This window comes from Pristis pectinata, chromosome 35 (assembly GCF_009764475.1).
Source record: "Pristis pectinata isolate sPriPec2 chromosome 35, sPriPec2.1.pri, whole genome shotgun sequence".
NCBI classification, from domain to species: Eukaryota; Metazoa; Chordata; class Chondrichthyes; order Rhinopristiformes; family Pristidae; genus Pristis; species Pristis pectinata.
The window spans coordinates 14360557-14380969 of NC_067439.1; the positions used below are offsets into that span (position 1 = coordinate 14360557).

General features: G+C 40.6%; 1 protein-coding gene across 1 annotated transcript in view; it reads left to right on the forward strand.

Moving 5' to 3' along the window:
• Positions 1–20413, forward strand: part of LOC127586265 (cation channel sperm-associated auxiliary subunit gamma-like) — a 134957-nt gene that overhangs the window by 12194 nt on the left and 102350 nt on the right. Inside the window, exons 3-4 of the mRNA XM_052044071.1 lie at positions 7298–7453; positions 11820–11991. Coding sequence (XP_051900031.1) covers positions 7298–7453; positions 11820–11991 — 328 coding nt within the window. The remainder of the gene's footprint in view (positions 1–7297; positions 7454–11819; positions 11992–20413) is intronic.

The following is a 20413-nucleotide window of genomic DNA, read 5'->3' on the forward strand; positions in this document are numbered from 1 at the left end:
GGCCTGTGAGTCTAGACCTACCAAGTGGGCCATTCTTAATTACCCTCTGGGGATGGGGGGTGCAAAGAGGAAAATGCTAGCCTTGCCACCATGAATACATAAGGAAAAAAAATGGATAGTTCACCTGCACCTAATGAATTATCAGTGATATTGGCTCCAGGTATATACTCTCAAGTCTATTCTACTATTGATGCGTAACCGTAGCTTCTTCGTCAGGGTCTCTTTCCTAGACCTGCATTGTGCAAGTGATGCCTTGTGAAATAAGGGACAACCTTTTTCCTTTCCATGGAGTTTTCTAAGATGCTCACAGTTTCTCCAATGGGCACAATATTGCCCTTTGCATAGGTGAAATGAAATTAAATCATGCCCACTCACTTCATGCCTGTTCTTGCACAGGAGTAATGGACAATCGTTGAAGTCTGATAATTCCATGCTCTTTAATCTTCTGCACTTCATCTCACAATTGCCCCCTTTCCCCACCACTTGGATCCTACTTCTGCATTAATTTGATTTTTGTTCTTTACTTTCTTTTAATCATGAAATTTGAATTAAGTACAGATTAACTCCCAATGGGAGGAACTGCAACAGAATGTTTTTTTCAGTCACACCCAAAAGGCTTCATGCAACATTCAAAACCTCTTGCTTCCTTCAAAATTCTTAAGATTCCATGGTAATGATATTGGACCTGAAAATGTTGTAGTTTAGGTGATCTGATGAATTGCTTTGACAGGTTTAGCAGTATAGATCTGAGTCTTGGGGACTTTGATCTGGATCTCAGTTCATTTATCTTGCTGATGGATTTGGAGGATTTTCAGAGTAAATGCTGATGGTACTTCACTGATGTTTTGAGGTGTCTTTTAGGTTGTCCACATCACCGACACATACGGGAGAGTAGCAATCAGTGCTACTCTGCGGACTGAGCTTGGCATGAGGTTGGGCTCTTGGTTTAAAATGCTCTTTTTCTCAGGTTGTTAAAAAGACTATGGAGGTGGTGGTGGATTTTTGTATTGATATCCTTTCGCTGGGAGATGGCTCCCAAGATATGAAGAGTAATGTATGTTGACCAAGCAGCCTGATGTAGGAGATCCTGTTGTCCAGATGGTCCAGAGCAGAGTGAAGAGCTAGAAAAATCACATCTGCTGTTGACCTGTTGTGGCACTAGGCAAATTGAAGTTGATCCACATTTGAGGAAGATCCTTCATAATGGTATTTAAAGCTTTTGTGAGGTTGGGTACATCAGGAAGTCATTCTCCACCATGTTTTAGTACTTCAGAATGGATTTCATTTTCTTCTGAGGCTTTGATTTACAGCCATTGGATGGCCTTTGTAATTTCTTGTCATATTGGGATAGCACTGAGATTATGGCAGATAAAGTATTGTGGCATGGAGCAAATGACATTTGTATCAAACGCAGTGTCTTGGTTAATGAAGTTTTTGACTTGCTCCTGTTAGTAGGCTGTTAGTTTGATGCCTTTGGTGAGCTATCTTTCATCCTTGGCTATTACTGGCACAAGTCCTTGGATGTTTTGGCTGTAGATTGCATTGGCAGCATTGAAGAACCCACACATGCCGTGGCTGTTGAATAGTAGCTAGATCTTCTGCACCCTTTTCATTTGATATCGATATTTGACCATGAGATTTTTGGACCTTGGTCTTCAGACGCTTTTTTAACCTTGTTTTTTTTCTGATGTTCCTGATGCAACAACTCCTTGCTCGTACATCTTATTAACTTCTGGATCTCTTGGTCATTCTTATAGAGTCATATAGTGGCCTTCAGCCCAATGCGTCCATGCCAACCATCAGGTACCCATCTATACTAATCCCAAACACCAGTGTCATCAAACCAGTCTTATTGTTTTCTGTTAGACAAATTGAGAATACCTTCATGCATGATAGAGATGACAGATCAGATTAGGCAGTGGATATTCCAATAGTTGTTTGGAGTTTGGGGTTGGAGGGGGATGACTTCTTTTTGGTCAGGTGCCAGTTGAAGGTGTTGCCATAACAAGATGTTGATTATGACAAGGCCATTGTTATAAGGACACAGTTGTCAAGAAGAAGACTGACTAGACTTCTCTACTCCTTTGAAGTTTTAGGGTGGCACACTGGCACAGCTAGAAGGGCTGCTGCCTGACAGTGCCAGAGAGCTGTGTTCGATCTGACCTTGTGTGCTCTCTGTGTGGCATTTGCATGGGTTTTCTTTGGGTGTTCTAGTTTCCTCCCACATCCCAGGATATGAAGGTTAGTAGTTTAATTGGCCACTGTAAATTGTTCCTAGTGTGGAGGTGATTGATAGAATCTGGGAGTACTTGATGAGAATGTGGGAAGGATTAAACAAAATAGGATTAATACAGGATTAGTGTAAATGGGTAGTTAATAGTTGGAATGGGTCCAGTGGGCCAAAGAGCCTGTTTCTGTGCTGTATCTGTCTATAACTCTCTTTGACTCACTTGCCTTTCTAGCTAGCATTGAAATCACCAAGGAAGATCAGCTTGTCCCCCAATGGAATTTGAGTCAGGGTTTGCTCAAAGTTTGAGTTAGATTACTCTTTGGTTTGCAACATTCATCTTGCTTCTTTCTCTTCATAGGTGCAGCCTAATGTGCTGAATATTTCCAGCATTTATCTATTTTTATTTCTGGTCTCCAATCATCTTGCTCCTTCTTGCTGTTGAAAGAAGACCTTGCCCTGCCAAGACAGTGGGAGCTGGTGTCCCACTTTCACACCCTTCCTTACCCCACCTCACTGTCTAGAGTGCCAACGTGTTTGCTCCCCTAAGAAGAGGCTGCTCCATGGTCATTGTGCTTAAATTCTTACCAGGACCATTCTCTTACTGCCAATAGCTCTCTCTGCCATTTTTCACCCTGCTCCTTCACTCCTAGTCCCAACTAGATCCTTGGAGTATAGTATGGGCTTCCAGATCCACCCAGGCTCCCCTAAGATTTAACTCCACACTCCCAGGTTTCTCTCTCCCCTCCCCCTAACGTGTAATCCCAGGCTTCATCTTTCTCAATCCTCCATCTCCAGAGCTTTCACTCCTCCCCCGAGTTTACCCCCACCTCAGGCTAATCTGACAGCATCTTCCTAAACTCCAAATTCTACCAGCGAGAAAGACAAGTTCAGTAGGTGCATGGCATGGAATACCACTATCTGTAGGTTCCCTTCCAAGTCATGAATGACTCTGACATAGAAATATATCGCTGGTCCTTCATAACTGTTGGGTCTAAATCCTGGAACTCCCTAACCAACAGCACAGTGGAAGCACCTTCACCAGAAGGATTGCAGTAGTTCAAGAAGGGGGCTCACCATCATCTTCTCAAGGGGCAGTTGAGAATCACCAATATTTGCTGGCCTCGATAACAAGACTCACATCCTGCAAATAATTTTTTTTTAAATTGTAATTTTTATAAACGTTAATTGGTTCATTGTTTTTCTACAAACCTGATGTCTAGATTTTGTGCAGACTACTAACAATTATGTTCTTAAAACAGAAATGTTGAAGTATTTTCATAATCAAATTGCTAGAAATTTCAGGATTTGCTTTCAATGCCTTTGGTATGGTTTTGCTAAGATATGTATTTTCTGTTCTATTCAGTCAATGTCTAATTATGGATTAGAAGCTGTTGTCTAATTGTAATTCTTTTCTTTTTTTGTTTGACATCGTTGCCACCAGTATTCTTTTAAATGTTGATGGTTACTTGAATCTCAAACCAAATTTGGAAACGGGTGCTGACCAGACTATCAGGCAATTTGACATTGGACATGAGGTTAGCTGATTGTTGTTCTTTACTATGTATATGTGCTTGAATGAGTTTGATTAATTTTGCGGAATCTAGTTAAACTTGCTTCCTGCTGTGTGCATGGAAATTTATTGTGGTTCTTCCAAGGTAGCTTAAATATTCTATACTCACTCAATGCTCAATGGAATTATTAAAAGACAACAAATGTTAATCTGAAGACTATTCTAATAATGACCAGCTGTTATAGATTTAAAGAAATGGACTATATTGCAATAATGTAATCAGATTCTTTGTAAACAATGTATTAAAGTTATTCAGTAGACATGGAAGGATGTGGTTAATGTGCTTACAATACATTTCAGTTTTTGTTGGACAGTAGGAAGCAAAATGCATCAAAGGTCATGGATGTTAAATTGGAGCGAGGGTTGATGTCGCAGAGGAAAGATGGGTACACATCGAGAGGGTAAAGTTAGATGTTTACTGGAATTTCCTAAAATGGTAATTGGTGTCCATGGGTCTCCATTCTAAGACCACTGTGTGTACCATATACTTCAATGATTTAGACTCTGAAGGTCCTTTTACATACACGCATTCCCCTTGCTGGCTTTTCACTTTTCCTTGCATTTGTGTAATCTCTTTCATTTAGGTTGAAACTTTCTGTTATTTTATTAATTTTACACTGAACCAAATACTTAAATACTTCCCATTGTTTGGAGGTAGTTTTAGCAAAAGTTATAGAGTCACAGAAAACAGAAGTAGGACCTTTAGCCCATCATGTCCATGACTATTGTACTTATCTATACTAGTCTCACTTATCTGCATTTGGTCTGTAGCCATCTATGCCTTGGCGTAGTGTTTGAGTGTTTGTCAGGATGCTCCTTAAATGTTGTGAGAGTTCCTGCCTCCATCAGCTCCTCAGTGACTGCTTTCTAGATTCCAACCACCCTGTGGGTGAAGAAATTCTCCTTCAGATTCCTGCTAAACCTCCTACCTCTCAATTTATAGCTATGCCCTCTTGCATTAAACACAGCCACCATGGGAAAAAGATTCTCATCATCTACATTCTCTATCCCTCTCATAATTTTGTATACCTCTAGCAACATACCTCCCATCCCCCACCCTTCCCCCTTGGCCTCCTCAGCTACAGGGAAAATAAACCCCGTCTATCCAGTCTCTCCTTTTAACTGAAATGCTCTAAGACAGGCAACACCCTGGTGAATCCCAGCTATACCCTGTCCATACTATAATGTCATTTCTATAGTGTGGTAACCAGAACTGCAGACAGTATTCTAGGTGTAGCCTAACCAATGTTTTCAAAAGTTGTGACATGGCTTCTCTGCTCTTATATTCTATGCCATGGCTGATGAAGGCAAGAATCCCATGTAACCTTCTTCACCACCCTGTCTACCTCTCCCACCACTTTTGAGGATCTGTGAACTTGTAACCCCAAGGTTCCACTGTTCATCAACACTCTGTAGGCCCCTCCCATTTCCTGTTTATGTCTTATTTGATCTTCTGAAATGCATCACTTTGCAATTGTCATTATTAAATTTAATTCTATCTGCTACTGCTCCGCATAAATTTCCAGCGGAATATCATGCTGTAGCCTAAGACAATCTTCTTCACTTTCTACCATACCCCACATTTCTGTGTCATCTGTGAAGTTGCTAATCATACCTCCTGCATTCTCATCCATGTTGCTAATGTATATCGCAAACATCAAGTGCCCCAATGCCAATTTTTGTGCAACAGTTGGATGGGTTGAAATGTGTTTACTTTAATGCGAGAAGTATTAAGAATAAGAGTGGTGAACTTAGAGCATGGATCAGTATGTGGAATTATGATGTTGTGGCCATTATAGAGTTCTGGATAGGTTTGTCCCACTGAGATAGGGAAAGGATGGGAGGGTGAAGGAACCATGGTTGACAAGAGAGGTGGAACATTTAGTTAAGAAGAAGAAGGAAGCAAAAATCATACAGGGCTCTTGAGAATTATAAAGTAGCCAGGAAGGAGCTTAAGAAGGGACTTAGGAGAGCTAGAAGGGGACATGAGAAGGCCTTGGTGAGTAGGATTAAGGAAAACCGCAAGGCATTCTACACGTATGTGGAGAACAGGAGGATGACTAGAGTGAGAGTAGGACCCCTGAGCCTCCACAGATTAAATCCCTTTGGGCCCTGATTCTCTTGTGGCAACTACATCCCAATTCAACTCAATACTTGTCCCCATTCTCCTTGTGGGCTGCTGGATCCACTGTCAATTGAACCTTCGACCACTAATTCTCTCTGATCCTTGTAGAAAGAGAAACAGCTAACCTTTTGAGTCTGTGACCCTTGGGACTTTAATTCACCATCTCACTCCTACTGATATCTTTTTGCCTATGTCCTCCTGCACTATTACGATGAGACCCAATGCAAGCTTGAGAACAACACCCCTTCTCCCACTTGGGGACTTTGCAGCCTTCTAGATTCAAAATTGAATCCTCCAACTTTTATATAACAGGCCTGTTCTTCCTGACTGTACAAAACCTAATTTTTACCTGCCATCCATTATCCTTTTCCACTCTGAGCATAGTCTGGCCTGCTGAGCATTACCAGTGGGCCAGAAGTACATTAGCAACATATTAAATCGCCAGAGGAGCTTAAACTGATTTATCCTGCCACATGACTGCTCTCTGACAGATAACTTGGCTTTATTTCACCTATTGTCCTCCCCCACCCTTGTTACTACCTTGACTAATGTTTCTCTCTTTCTCAAGTCTGATGAAGTGTCCCTTACCTGAAACATTAACTGATTTTCTTTCCACAGATGCTAACTGTCCTTCTTATTTTTTTTCCAGCATTTTTCATCTTCTGTTTTTATATTATGTTGGCTCAGATTTTCTTATCCTAGTTGTACAAGTCTGGCCTGCTGGGCAGGTCCTTGTCATTAATATCACATTACACAGACCAAGCAGCTTAATGTATTGGTAAATGCCCCCATTAAGCCATTTCAACTTGCCCTATCACAGACATTCCTTTTGTTCTACACATCCCTCCCACCTTCTCTCCCAACTGAAAAATAACTTGTATCTTTCTCTTTCCCAGTTCTGCCAAAGGGTCACAGACCCGAAACATTGACTATTTCTCTTCCTGCAGATGCTGCCTGACCTGCTGAGATTTTACAACATTTTCTATTTTTAATTCAGATTTCCAGCACCTGTAGATATTCTTGCTTCTCTCTGATCACTCATACCTTCTTTTGCGTGCCACATGGGATATGAAGGAAAGTGTGTTATGCTATTTCAGAAGCCCAAAGCTATGGATCTCAGGTGCTACTGAAGTTTGCAGTTGTGGGCTGATGACTATAATGTTCATACGTGTATTCTAATAACTTGTAAAGTGGCTGCCATGTGTACCCTAAACATTTTGTCCACATCCCAAAAATCCAGATGCACATTGACCTTACAAGCCACTTACAATGATGCATATTTTCTATATTTTCTAGGCTATAGTATTTTGGTAGTAAACCTGATACGGATTTTGAAGGTGTTCAGAGTTCTTCCAATTTTCTTCTGTTTTAGATTAAACAAATTGGAAATCTAATTCCTATTCCACATCCCTCAATTCCCCTCTGGTATTTGACTGATAATAGTCCAGTTATGATACTTGGAGGAATTCCTAATCGCAAGGTTGTTCTTTTATCGACCAATGAATTTGACAGTTTTTCAATTTTGGAGGTAATTTGTAATTTCATTTGAAATCTTTTGAATGCATGTATTTAAGCAAAATTAGAAAAGACTTGTACTTCTGCAGCACTTTTCCTCACTTCAGGATATCCTAAATTACCTGATTACCAAATTAAAGATGTTTGATTGAAGTGTAGTTACAGTTGTAAAAGATGACCTAATAGAGGTTTTAACCTGAAATCTGTCACCATTGTGCCTCTGACACAATGTCCAGGCACAAGATGTCACCGCCCATTCTTGTGGAGCATTGTAGAGGAACCAGGACCACAGTCCTGGGGGTACCTGTTGGTTTTAACACTGAGGCCTTACTAGCTGAGTGCTGGACTGGGATGCTTGCAGGTAAGTGAATTACTTAGTTTTATCCTTGGTGCACCCCCAACTCCCCCCACCACAGCATTGTATTGTTTCCCACATCACCCTCATGATTTTCAGTCTGTCTCAGCTCCTCCCATTTGTAGTCTTACCAGCCTATGTAGCACGTGATACATCCTCTCCTGCCATCGTCATTTGATTTCCCAAGATCAACTTCTGCAGTGCTTTTTCTGATGCTCCCCACTGAACCTATCCCCCTGACCCAACACCAGTGTAGGTCTATTGCTCCCAATTAGCCCAACATCCCCTAATGCCAACTGATGGTCTCTGCACCAGATTTCCCCCATCCAGAGGGCAAAATGAGGAAAAATTCATTTTCACTCAGAAGACTCTTTGGATTTGGATGACAGGCAATTACAAAAGGGAGCTGATTACAAGAATGGTTTATCCTCCTTTTTGGATTCTCAGTCTCAATGGTAGGGAAATTGTTGGAGAAGATTCTTAGGATCAGGATTTACTCGCATTTGGAAAAGCACAGACTTATGAGAGATGGTCAGCATGGCCTTGTGTGGGGAGGTCCTGTTTCTCAAATTTGATGGAGTTTTTTGAGGAGATGAAGAAGATGTTTGATAAGAGCAGGGGATAAGATGTTACCCTCATGGACTTAACTAAAGCATTTGATTTGACAAGGTTCCTCATGGTAGGCAGGTCCAGAAGATTAAGTCATGTAGGAACCATGGTGAGCTGGTAAGTTGAAAACAAAATTGGCTTGGTCATAGAAGACAGAGGGTAGTGGTGGAGGGATCATTTTCTTACTCAAGGTGTATGACCAGAGGTGTTCTGCAAGCAAAAGCACTCGGACCTTTTGTTGTTTGTGATATAAATGATTTAGATGAAACTGTAGGTGGTCTGATTAGTAAGTTTGCAGATGACACAAACATTTGCGGAGTTATGGATAATGAGGAAGGTTGTCAAAAATTTTGGCAGGATATACAGTAGATCAGTTGGAAATTTGGGTGGGAAAATGGCAGCTGGAGTTTATTCTGGACAAGTGTGAGGTGTTGTATTTTGGGAGATCAAATGCACCAAGAAAGTAGAGAGTAAATGGCAGGACCCATAGGGGCATTGGTATTCTGAGGAGTGTTGGGGTGTAAGTCCATAGCTCCCTGAAAGTAGCAACACAAGTAGATAGGGTGGCAAAGAAAGGCAAAAGGCATGCTTGCCCTAATCATTCGGGGTATTGAATATAAAAGTTGGGAAGTCATTTTGTAGCTGTATAAAACTTTGGTTAGGCTACATCTGGAGTATTATGTGCATTTCTGGTCATCACACAATAGAAAGGATGTGGAAGCTTTGGAGAGAGAGTGCAGAAGAGGTTCACCAGGATGTCGCCTGGATTGGAGTTATTAACTGTAAGGAGAGGTTGGAAAACCTTGGATTGTTTTCTGTCGAGCATTGGAGGCTGAGGGGAGACCTGATAGAAGTTTATAAAATTATGAGAGGCATCAATAGGTAGATAGAATCTTTTCCCCAGGATGGAAATGTCCAGTACTGGAGAAATAAGTTTAAGGTGAGAGTGGGAAAGTTAGAAGGAGATGTTTGAGGCAAATTTGTTTGCACAGAGTGCTGAGTTCCTAGAACACCACATTGGTAAATTGGTTTATTATTGTCACATGTACTAAGGTACAGTGAAAAACTTGGTTTTGCATGCCATCCATACAGATCATTTCATCACATCAGTGCAATGAGGTAGAACAAGGGAATACAATAACAGAATGCAGAATAAAATATTACAGTTAAGTGTTACAGAGAAAGTGCAGTGCAGTGTAGACAATAAGGCACAAAGTAGATTGTGAGGTCAAGTGTCCACCTTATTGTAGTAGGGTACCATTCAATAGTCTTATAATAGCAGGATAGAAGCTGTCCTTGAGTCTGTTTGTACATGCTTTCAGGCTTTTGTATCTTCTGCCTGATGGGAGGGAGGAGAAGAGGGAATGTTCGAGGCGGGTGAGGTTTTTGATTATGTTGGTTGCTTTACCTAGGCAGCATTAAGTATAGACAGAGTCCATGGAGGGGAGGCTGGCTTCCATGATGTGCTGAGCCATGTCCACAACTCTTGAATCTTCTTGTGGTCTTGAGCAGTGCAGATGCGATACCAAGCCGTGATGCATCCAGATGCTTTCTATGATGCATCAATGAAAATTGGTGGGGGTCAAAGGGGACATGCCAAATTTCTTTAGCCTCCTGAGGAAGTAGAGGCGCTGGTGTGCTTTCCTAGCCATGGCATCTACATGGTTGTACCAGGACAGGCTATTGGTAATCTTTGGAACTTGAAGCTCTTAACCCTCCCGACAGCAACTTTTAAGAGGCATTTAGACAGACACATGAGCAGACAGGCAACGAAAGGATATGGACCGTGTACAGATGGATAGGATCAGTTAGATTAGCATCATGGTTGGTGCAAATATGGTGGGCTAAAGGGCTTGTTCTTGTGCTATACTGTTCTCTGTTCTATACCATAATAGTTGTTAGCCAATTTGATTCACTCCTTGCACTACCAAGAAGTGGCTGAGAGAACTGGATACAGCAAAAGGTTTGGACACCAACAACGTTTGGTTTACGGATATACTCAATAATTAGCTGAGCTTTTCTAATAAAGCTGCAACACGGCAATATGGAAAATTGTACCCATGATAAAGCAATACTGGTTATATACTGCCCAATTAGTCTGCTTTCAGTCATGTGCAAAGTCATGGATGGACTGCAATCAAGTGGCACTCATCAGTAATCCTCTCACTAATGTACAGCTTGTGTTCTGCCTGGACCATTTGGTTCCAGGTCTCAATACAGGATGGTTTAAACAGAAAAAAAAAGCTGAAACTGAGAGGTGAAATGAGAATGACTGCCCTTGACATCATCACTGCATTTGAGCAAGTTTGACACCAAGAGGTGCTGGTGAACTGCAATCAGTGGAAATGAAGAGCAAATTTTCTACTGGCTGGACTTATTCCTAGAATAAAGAAAGATGGATATGGTTGTTGGAAGTCAATCACTTCAGCTCTAGGATATTGCTTCAGTAGTTCCTGAGGGCAACCATTTTCATCTATCGACTGGGCCAGTCATCTTTGGTTTCTTTGGCTGTTTCAATGATAACTTTCTCTCCAACTGAAGGTCAGCAGTCAGATTATTTACTGATGTTCATTTCTATTTGAATTCTGCAAAGAAGTAGTCATTGCCTGGATGCAACAAGGCTATTCAACCATTTCTAATAATGAAATGTAACATTTGCAACACACAAGTTCCAGGCAAGGACCATCTCAGTCAAAGGAAGCCTAAGCATTTATCCTTGATATTTAATACTTATCATTGCCATGTTCCAGTCATCATCATCTCAGGTCACTATTGACACCATGTAAACAGTATGGTTCCAAGATCAAGTTAGAGGCTGGGTATCCTGTAGCAAATTACTTGCCTAGTAACTTGTCAATGCCTTTCCACCAAGGCACAACCTGTGTGTGTGATGGAATGCTCTTCATTTAGCTGGCAGCATTTGACAGCATCCAGGACAATATGATCAGGTTGATTGACACCCATCATTTATTCCCTCCAACAATGGCTCACCTTTAATTGCACTACAACTTGCCAAAACTTCTTTAACAGCACCCTGCAGACCCTCAGCATTTACTGTGCAGAAGCATGGGGAGTCCACCACCTACAATTTCCATTATCAAACTGACTTAGAAATATATTTTTTTTCTCTCCGGGTGCTCCGGCTTCCTCCCACATTCCAAAGACATACAGGTTAGGAGTTGTAGGCATGCTATGGTGGCGACATTTGCGGGCTGCCCCCAGCACATTCTCAGTAATGCAAGAAGATGCATTTCACTATGTGTTTTGATGTACGCGTGACTAATAAATATATATCTTAATATCTATTGCCATCCCTTCTTGCTCACTTTGAAGAATTAAATAAAAATTGCTTAATATATGTGTTGTTCACTCTAAAATTTATTTATTACTGCTTTGTATTCTGTTCTATTTTCAGCTGAATATTGACAGTTGTTGGATTGGCTCCCTTAGCTGTCCACAGGGCTTGTTCTCTGCCACAGTATATGATGCTATTGCTACTGAAAGTATGTTATTTATTCGTCAGAATCAATTGATGTATTATTTTAAAGGAAATTTCACCTTACTTCGCAATAATGATGAAGGATCAGGTACTATCAGTTCTTACTCAAACTTGCTTCACTATTAGTAATACATGAGATTGGGGAAGTATAAATCTATGATGAAAACAAAGTTATCCTGATATAATAGATGTTTATGTATTTATATCAAAAATAGTCACTGTTTTCATAAGATTTGAGTATAATAACAAACGGAAGCTTACTCTTCATCTTTCACATCCTCTTGAATTATGCCTGGCTCATAACTTTTTCTAGGGGGAAATCAGGAAGGATGTTGACCCCTTAGGATATATTGACATTGTGATGCTAGGAAATTGTGCATACAGTGCTTCCTTACCTTATGCATGTATCTACTATGTTTTGGTTGGAACTGAATTGGTTGTATTCATAAAAGCGATAATCTTGCCTAACGAAAACAATGTGATTGTAACAATGACTAATCCATTAGTTTTATATCTAACATACTGTACATCCTTGAAGCAAAAAAACATTCGTGGCATCTATAAAGCTAAAAATGGAGCTGTCTTCATATCTGAAGAATAATCCTCCTGGATTTAGTATTAACTGTTTAAAACTTTGATAGGGCTCTAGCTAAACTGGAAGTCCCTATTTTTTATGAAAGGATTTCTTCTGTCAAAATTTAAATCTGAAAAGCACAAAAATTAAAAATTACTGTGAATTTTAAATCAGCTATATACTGAGGCAAAGGTAAGTGAATAAGGCCTTGACTGTGGATAAGCTTAGATCTTCAGTTTGTTACTGTTTTCAAAAGGTTTGACTATAATAACAAATGGAAGCTTACTCTTCATCTTTCACATCCTCTTGAATTATACCTGGCTCGTAACTTTTTCTAGAGGGAAATCAGGAAGGATGTCGACCCCTTAGGATATAATGACATTGTGATGTTAGGAAATTGTGCATACAGGCACATAAACAAGGTGTCTCACACATATAACTTCCTCATGTCTTGGCATCAGTTCACAAAAAATGTTCTGAGGAGTGGTATTCCTGTGGTGTCTTCCTTTGGTAATGGGTGGAGCCTGTTTTACTTTTAAAATAAAACTTTTCATATAACTTTCTATTTCCCATGTGATTTGTGTAGGAAATCATGTCTCACAAGTTTGACTAAGTTTATTGAAGAGGTGACCAAGAGAATTGATGAGGGCAGGGCAGTTGTGTTGTCCACATGGACTTTAGCAAGGTCAATAGTAGGCTGGTCCAGAAGGTTAGATCACATGAGATCCAGGATGAGATAGCCAATTCGATGCAAACTTGGCTTGGTGGTAGGAGTCGGAGGGTGCCAAGTCCACTGTTGTTTATCACCGCGATTAATGATTTGGATGAGGTTGTGGTTGGCATGGTTGTAAGTTTGCAAATGACATCAATGTTGGTGGTGCAGTGGACAGTGAAGAAGGTTATTTAAGGTACAACAGGGTCTAGATCAGCTGGGAAAGTAGGCCAAGAAATGGCAGGTGGAATTTAACTCAGTAGGGCCCTGGGAAATGTAAAACTGGGACTAAGGGGTTACAAGTACATAGTGTGCTGAAGAAGGTGGAGGCACAAGATGCTGGAATCTGGAGCAAAAAACAAACAGCTTTAGGAACTCAGCAGGTTATGCCATCGGGTTGTAGACTACCCAGGTGGAACATTGAATTCTCCAATTTCAGGAAACCTGCTCCCTCTCTGTCCCTTTTCTCTCTCCTCCTGATCTACCCAGTTCCTCCTACATGCACCCCACCCCAGCCTCCATCGCCCTCTTTCTTTCCCCTCCTCCACCATCCACTCCATCCACCCATCCAACATGCACTCCTCTCACCGAGTCTTCCCTCCCTCCCCCCTCCCCACCGTTTGCACCTGCTCACCCCTCCTCCAATTTTTTTGGTTCCATGCTCCAGCTTCTTTTGCCTTCATTGGGTGGAAGTGTTGGGACATCATGTTAGACCTGTACAAGACATCGGAGAGACTGCACTTGGAGTACTGTGTACAGTTCTGGTCGCCTAGCTATAAGAAGGATGCCATTTAGCTGGAAAGGGTGCAGAAAAGATTCACAAGCATGTTACCAGGACTGGAGGGCTTGAGCTATAAGGAGAGACTGGATAGACTGGGGCTTTTTTCCCTGGAGTGTAGGAGGCTGAAGGGGTGACCTTATAGAGGGGTCACCTGTGAATGGTCATATTCTTTTTCCGAGTAGAGGGGAAGGCTTGGGTTCAAGGTGAGAAGGGAAAGATTTAAAGGGCACCTGACACACATGGTGGTGGGTATATGGAACAAGCTGCTAAAGGAAGTGTTAGGGGTTGGTATAATTACATTGTTTAAAAAGCATTTAGACAGTTACATGGATTGGAAAGGTTAAGAGGGATATGGGCCAAATGCAGGCAAATGCTCAGGTAGGCAACTTGGTTGGAATGATTGAGTTGGGCCAAAGGGCCTTTTGCTGTACTGTATAACTCTATGACTCTATTACGTTGAGATGGTTGTCGGGAAGTTATTGACAAGAGCTATGTCTCAATGTTTAGTTGACAGACTGCATGCATTTTGCTTTATGTTTTGAATTAATAATTGAACTTTTATAATGTTCATGAATACTTCCATACGTGACCTACCAAGGCATACAGATAAAATTACTGAGAAGCTCTGTTATTAAAATTGTTACTGCCAAAACATTAGTCTTGTGATAGCTGCTAATCAAACCAGATGTTATAAGTCATGAAATTGTTGAAAAAAGTCAATGAACTTTCAAGGTAATTTTACAGATTGCTTCCTGTTTCCTTCTGTGAGTTTTTCTGTTTTGCATTTTTTTCCTGCAGGTGATCAATTATGCTCCAGTATTTAACCCTACTACCTTCTGTCCTATTAAATGAGCATTCTCTACCTTTGAGATTTTGTCACAGTATGCTGGTAGTTGAACAATTTTACTAGAAAACATGGATCTTCCTGCTTTGTGTGCGACTGTTCCATGGTATAGGAGCATTTAACCACAAAGTCACAGATAGAACCTATATTTGGTGCTTAACTCAAAAAGCATGTCATACCTATCCCAAGTTATATCTTCTTTTCTATTTTGCAGACAACTGGCATCGTGTGTTGTCCAATGTCTGTGTGAAAAAACTAATTCCAGTGTTACTTATTCAGAATGATGAAGAAAAGCTGTTTGTTATTGGAGGAGGCAAACATAAAGCGATGACCTTCATTGGCACTATCAGAGGTTTGAAAATAATGTGAAAAATACCAGTTTTACTATAATTAAATCTTGGCTATTTAAAAGTTTGGACATACTGGTTTGAAAGTCCATGAATTTAGAACATTTGGAAAGTATTATTTCTTCATATAGTTCATACCTTATAAGGGGAAAAATAGTTCAGTTAATCTAAAGATAATTGCAGTGCTTTTGATAGATAATGGGAAGACAATGGATGCGTCTTAAATATTTGTTTGAAGGATGAGGTACTTGAACCTTTTTGCATATTGGAATAATTCTGGAGGCCGAAAACAGAGTTTGAATGGGATGGACAACATTAGTGACAGGGATTGGAATCTCAGAGTCATGTCCGTAGACTGAATTGAACTTATGTACAAAACAGTTACACATTCTATATTTTGTCTTCCCAATATTGTTAGCAGCAATACTGGCTGACAAACAGCAATTCCTACTTGATCGGGCCATTTTGGTTTTATACCAATTTTGCTGTCTCTTCACTGCACTTCAAAATAGCCTTTCAAACTGTTCGAGGAGAAAAATAAAATCAAGTGAGCAACATTGTTTCAACAAAAATACCAAAATTGGGCATGACGAAAACACGCCCATCTAATTGTGCCAGCGGACACACTCCACTTTAAGATTGGAGACTGGAGCCAAATTGAGCTATGTATCATTTAGTCCAATTTTTCTTTCTTTCCCCTTATTCAATTTTTCTTTTATATCTAATTTCCTCTTAAAAGTTACTGTTATATCTATCTAGATTCCTATCAAGTAATGCTTTGCAAAACCTAACCACTGCATAAGGGTTTCCTTATGATGCTTTCTCTTTTGGTCAAGCACCAATGTCCTCTTTAGCCATTGGAAATAGTTGTTCTCCATTTACGTCCAATGATTCTGGATGCTACTGTCAAATCTGCTCTTAACTGCTCTGGTTACTGCCCCAGCTTCTCTAGTTATTGACATAACTGTAATCCCTTACCGCAGAAATATTACCGCAGTAAAGCTCCCCAAAACTTTCACAACCTTCGTAATCTGACATTATGTAACATAAGGTCAAAGCTGTATTCTATGTAGATTTAACTAAAACATCTTGGCTTCTGCACTCTCTGTCTGTGCTTTATTTGCATAATCTTTTGTCAATCCTGCTACCTTCATATGCTTGCACATAACCTTGTTCTCAGCAATGTAATTGTGACAAATGGATCTTTTCATAACATTTATAATACTTATTGGAGTCAAATTTTAGAAGCAGAATTCTATGTAGATCCATTACTTTATTTCACTTTCAGTGCAAGCCACTGAGGTGGAATTTATATCCCCGGTCCTGTGTTTATATTGAGGATATCCTAATGCCAAGCAAGTGGATCTTCTGCAAATCATCTCAAAACTGTGCTCTCCAATTATTAACCATAGGAATGTGTTCTTATTAATTTTGTCAAAATCACTTGTGAACTTGAATACCATTACCAACTCTCCATTCTCTGTATGGAGGAGAACAACCACAGTTACTGTGAATTCCTCACTTAATTCAAATCCCTCATCCATGACACTACCCGAGTCATGCACCCTCTCTTAAAGGCGTTCATTCTAAACTGGCCAGATTTGAAGCTGTTTTCCAGAATACAAATGTCAAGAAAGCATACTAATACTTGTTTTTGGATGTTATAGACTGAAGGCTTATTTAGTGAAAATTGAGACTGTCAAAGAAGGAAATACTTGGTGGCTAAAGATATGGATTTAGCTTCTGAAAAGAGGTGGAGGTGTGGAAAGGTTTTAGAAAGGGAATTCAAGACTTTAGGGTCTAGGTGGTTAAAGGCATAGATGCAAATAATGTGACAAATGGAGTGGGAGTTCCAAACTAGAACGGATTTGAAAGACTAGGGAAATTACATGGATGCCATGAGGGATTTTAACAATAAGGATGAGAATTTAAAAATGTGGCACTGGGGAAACAAACCTATTATACTTCCATTTGTATAGGGGTGATAGCCAAACGAGATAGAATACAGACAGCAGACTTTTGGATGAACTGAATTTTCAGTTGAGAGGCTATCAGGAAAGTAGTGAAGTTGTCAGGGTCTGGAGTGAAAATGATCTATGTCTGTGACTCAGTCTGTGACTCTTTTCTTTTATATCGTATATTTATAGCCACGTAAATAAAGTTGCATCTTTTGGGGATGCTTCATTCATTTTGTGATCCTGATTGTGAATTACTAACCCATTTAACCTATGCTTTTTTTAGATGGAAGAGTGCATTTTAAATCATTTTTGAATTCTGAGGGCCATACAGTGTGCAGTATGTTACAACGTAAGATCTTGGAAGGAAAATGAATTATTTTTGATTGTAAACTATTCCATTTTATGCTATGATTTGTTTGTACTGTCACTTTGACAACCATCTCTAAAGGATTTAGAGACCCTAGAGAACTTAACTGTTTTGTCTCAAAGAAAAAGGGGGAAAAGACTTTTGCCTGGAAAGCCTATACCCAACTGTAGAAGGGAGCCATTGCACCATCTCCAACTCCTGACAAAGCAATGTAACTGGAGGCTCTAGTGACTGAAATCCAGGCATGCACTCATGTCTGGACTGTTATGCCAGTGGAGACAAAGGTCACTGTCATTCTAAACCTCTTAGCTTTAGATTATTCCACGCAGCCAACAGCTGCTTTATAAACCCAGCCTAGCACACTATCCTAATCCGGAGGGGGTCTGGAAGATCTTCAGATATATTTTCAGCAGGCTCTGGGAAGAAGCACTGCCAGCAATGTTGCTACAAGGATATGAATGTCTATGCAAGCAGACATATAAGCAAAGAAAATAGGAGCAGGAGTAGGTCATTTAGCCCTTTGGGCCTGCTCCTCAATTCAAAATGATCCTGGGCGATCATCTACTTTAGTTCCTGTTCTCACCTTCTCTCAATATCCTTTGACTCCAGACCTCTAACAATCTGGCATGAGTGGTGAAGATGACAAATTTCAACTTCAAATGGCATATCCTACCAAATTCTCTATCTGCCACCCCTCCATTTTGCGTAAGTGCCCTGTAGATACATTGACAGTCCCTGAGACGAAAGAAGGTACCAATATGTTTCTTTTGCTGCTAGAGTAACACTACCAGAAAATTTAAGAGGTAAATTCATCCCAGCCAAAATCCCTGCATAACTGAAAGAATGCTGAGAGTTGGAACACATTGTTGAACTTGGATGATTGTCATGTTTATGATCGTATGGTTGTTTGAATTTACTCCTCCCAATGAAAGTCTGAAGTTGTTCATTAAATATTCCCTTGGCTGAGAAAGGAAGACTCTCAATTGTTGATCTGAAGATCCTGTTTTTCTATTTAAATAAAAACAGTAAAAGCAATTCTTAAATAACTCTCCTATATCTAGGGTTCATTGTTGTAGCAATAAAACTGTCTTGTCAACTTAGTCAGTAGATGCCAATAAATTGATTGTGACTTTCTTTCAGGAGATTGCCTTGTGGTCTGGGCTGCTTTGGATCGATTCCAGCAAGCTGCTCTTCTTTTGGTTGAAGGCATATTAACTGAATATCAACCTACATCATATTTCCTGATATACTATTATTTTGGTATGTATATTATTCCTGAGATTTTTTTTATTTTTATTAATTTTATATTACAAAGAAATAATATTTTACTCATATGAGGGGGACGGCCTTTGCCAAGCCATTGCTTGCAAGGAAACATTTTACTATTACAATGACTTTCCTTTCCAGCCCTATACCATAATCTCTAGAGTCTGCCAAGGACCTATCCTCATCCCATCCTATATATCATCTGAATGCTGTCCAGCATAGATATCATCTGAAAGATGATAGATTTGACTTTCTTGCTTTACCTCATCATCATGTCTCTTGAATATCATCCCTCCACCATACCTCCCTTCCACCTCCATCGATCACTCCACAGTCTGCATTAGAAAACCCAAAGCCAGGTTCAACACTTGAGTATTGGTATTGGTTTATTATTGTCACTTGCACTGAGGTACAGTGAAAAGCTTGTCTTACAAACCGATTGTACAGGTCAATTCATTACACAATGCAGTTACATTGAGTTAGTACAGGGTGCATTGATGTAGTACAGGTAAAAACAATAACAGTACAGAATAAAGTGTCACAGCTACAGAGAAAGTGCAGTGCAATAAGGTGCAAGGTCACAACAAGGTAGATCGTGAGGTCAAAGTCCATCTCATTGTATAAGGGAACCGTTCAATAGTCTTATCACAGTGGGGTAGAAGCTGTCCTTAAGCCTGGTGGTACGTGCCCTCAGGCTCCTGTATCTTCTACCCGATGGAAGAGGAGAGGAGAGAGAATGTCCCGGGGGGGTGGGGTCTTTGATTATGCTGGCTGCTTCACCAAGACAACGAGAGCTAAAGACAGAGTCCAAGGAGGGGAGGCTGGTGTCCATGATGCACTGGGCTGTGTCCACAACTCTCTGCAGCTTCTTGCGGTCTTGGGCAGAGCAGTTGCCGTACCAAGCCATGATACATCCAGATAGGATGCTTTCTATATTGCATCCGTAAAAGTTGGTGAGAGTCAAAGGGGACAAACCAAATTTCTTTAGCCTCTTGAGGAAGTAGAGGTGCTGGTGAGCTTTCTTGGCCGTGGCATCTACGTGATTTGACCAGGACAGGCTGTTGGTGATGTTCACTCCCAGGAACTTGAAGTTCTCAACTCTCTCAACCTCAGCACCACTGATGTAGACAGGTGCATGTACACTGCCCCCTTTTCTGAAGTCAATGACCAGCTCTTTAGTTTTGTTGACATTGAGGACAAGGTTGTTGTCATGACACCATTCCACTAAGCTCTCTATCTCCTTCCTGTACTCTCAGCCTTGTGGGGTACCAGTGTTGAGAATAATCGTGCCGGAGGTATTGGTGCCTATCCTCACTGATTGCAATCTGTTTGTTAGAAAGTTAAGGATCCAGTTACAGAGGGAGGTGTTGAGTCCTAGGTCTCGTAGTTTGGTGACAAGCTTGCTTGGGATTATTGTATTGAAGGCAGAGCTGTAGTCAATAAACGATAGTCTAACGTATGTGTCTTTACTGTCCAGATGCTCCAGAGCTGAGTGTAGGGCCAGGGAGATGGCATCTGCTGTAGACCTGTTTCGGCGATAGGTGAATTGCAATGCGTCAAGATTGTCTGGGAGGCTGGAGTTGATGTGTGCCATGACCAACCTCTCAAAGCACTTCATGATGGTGGATGTCAGAGCCACTTGTCGGTAGTCATTGAGGCAT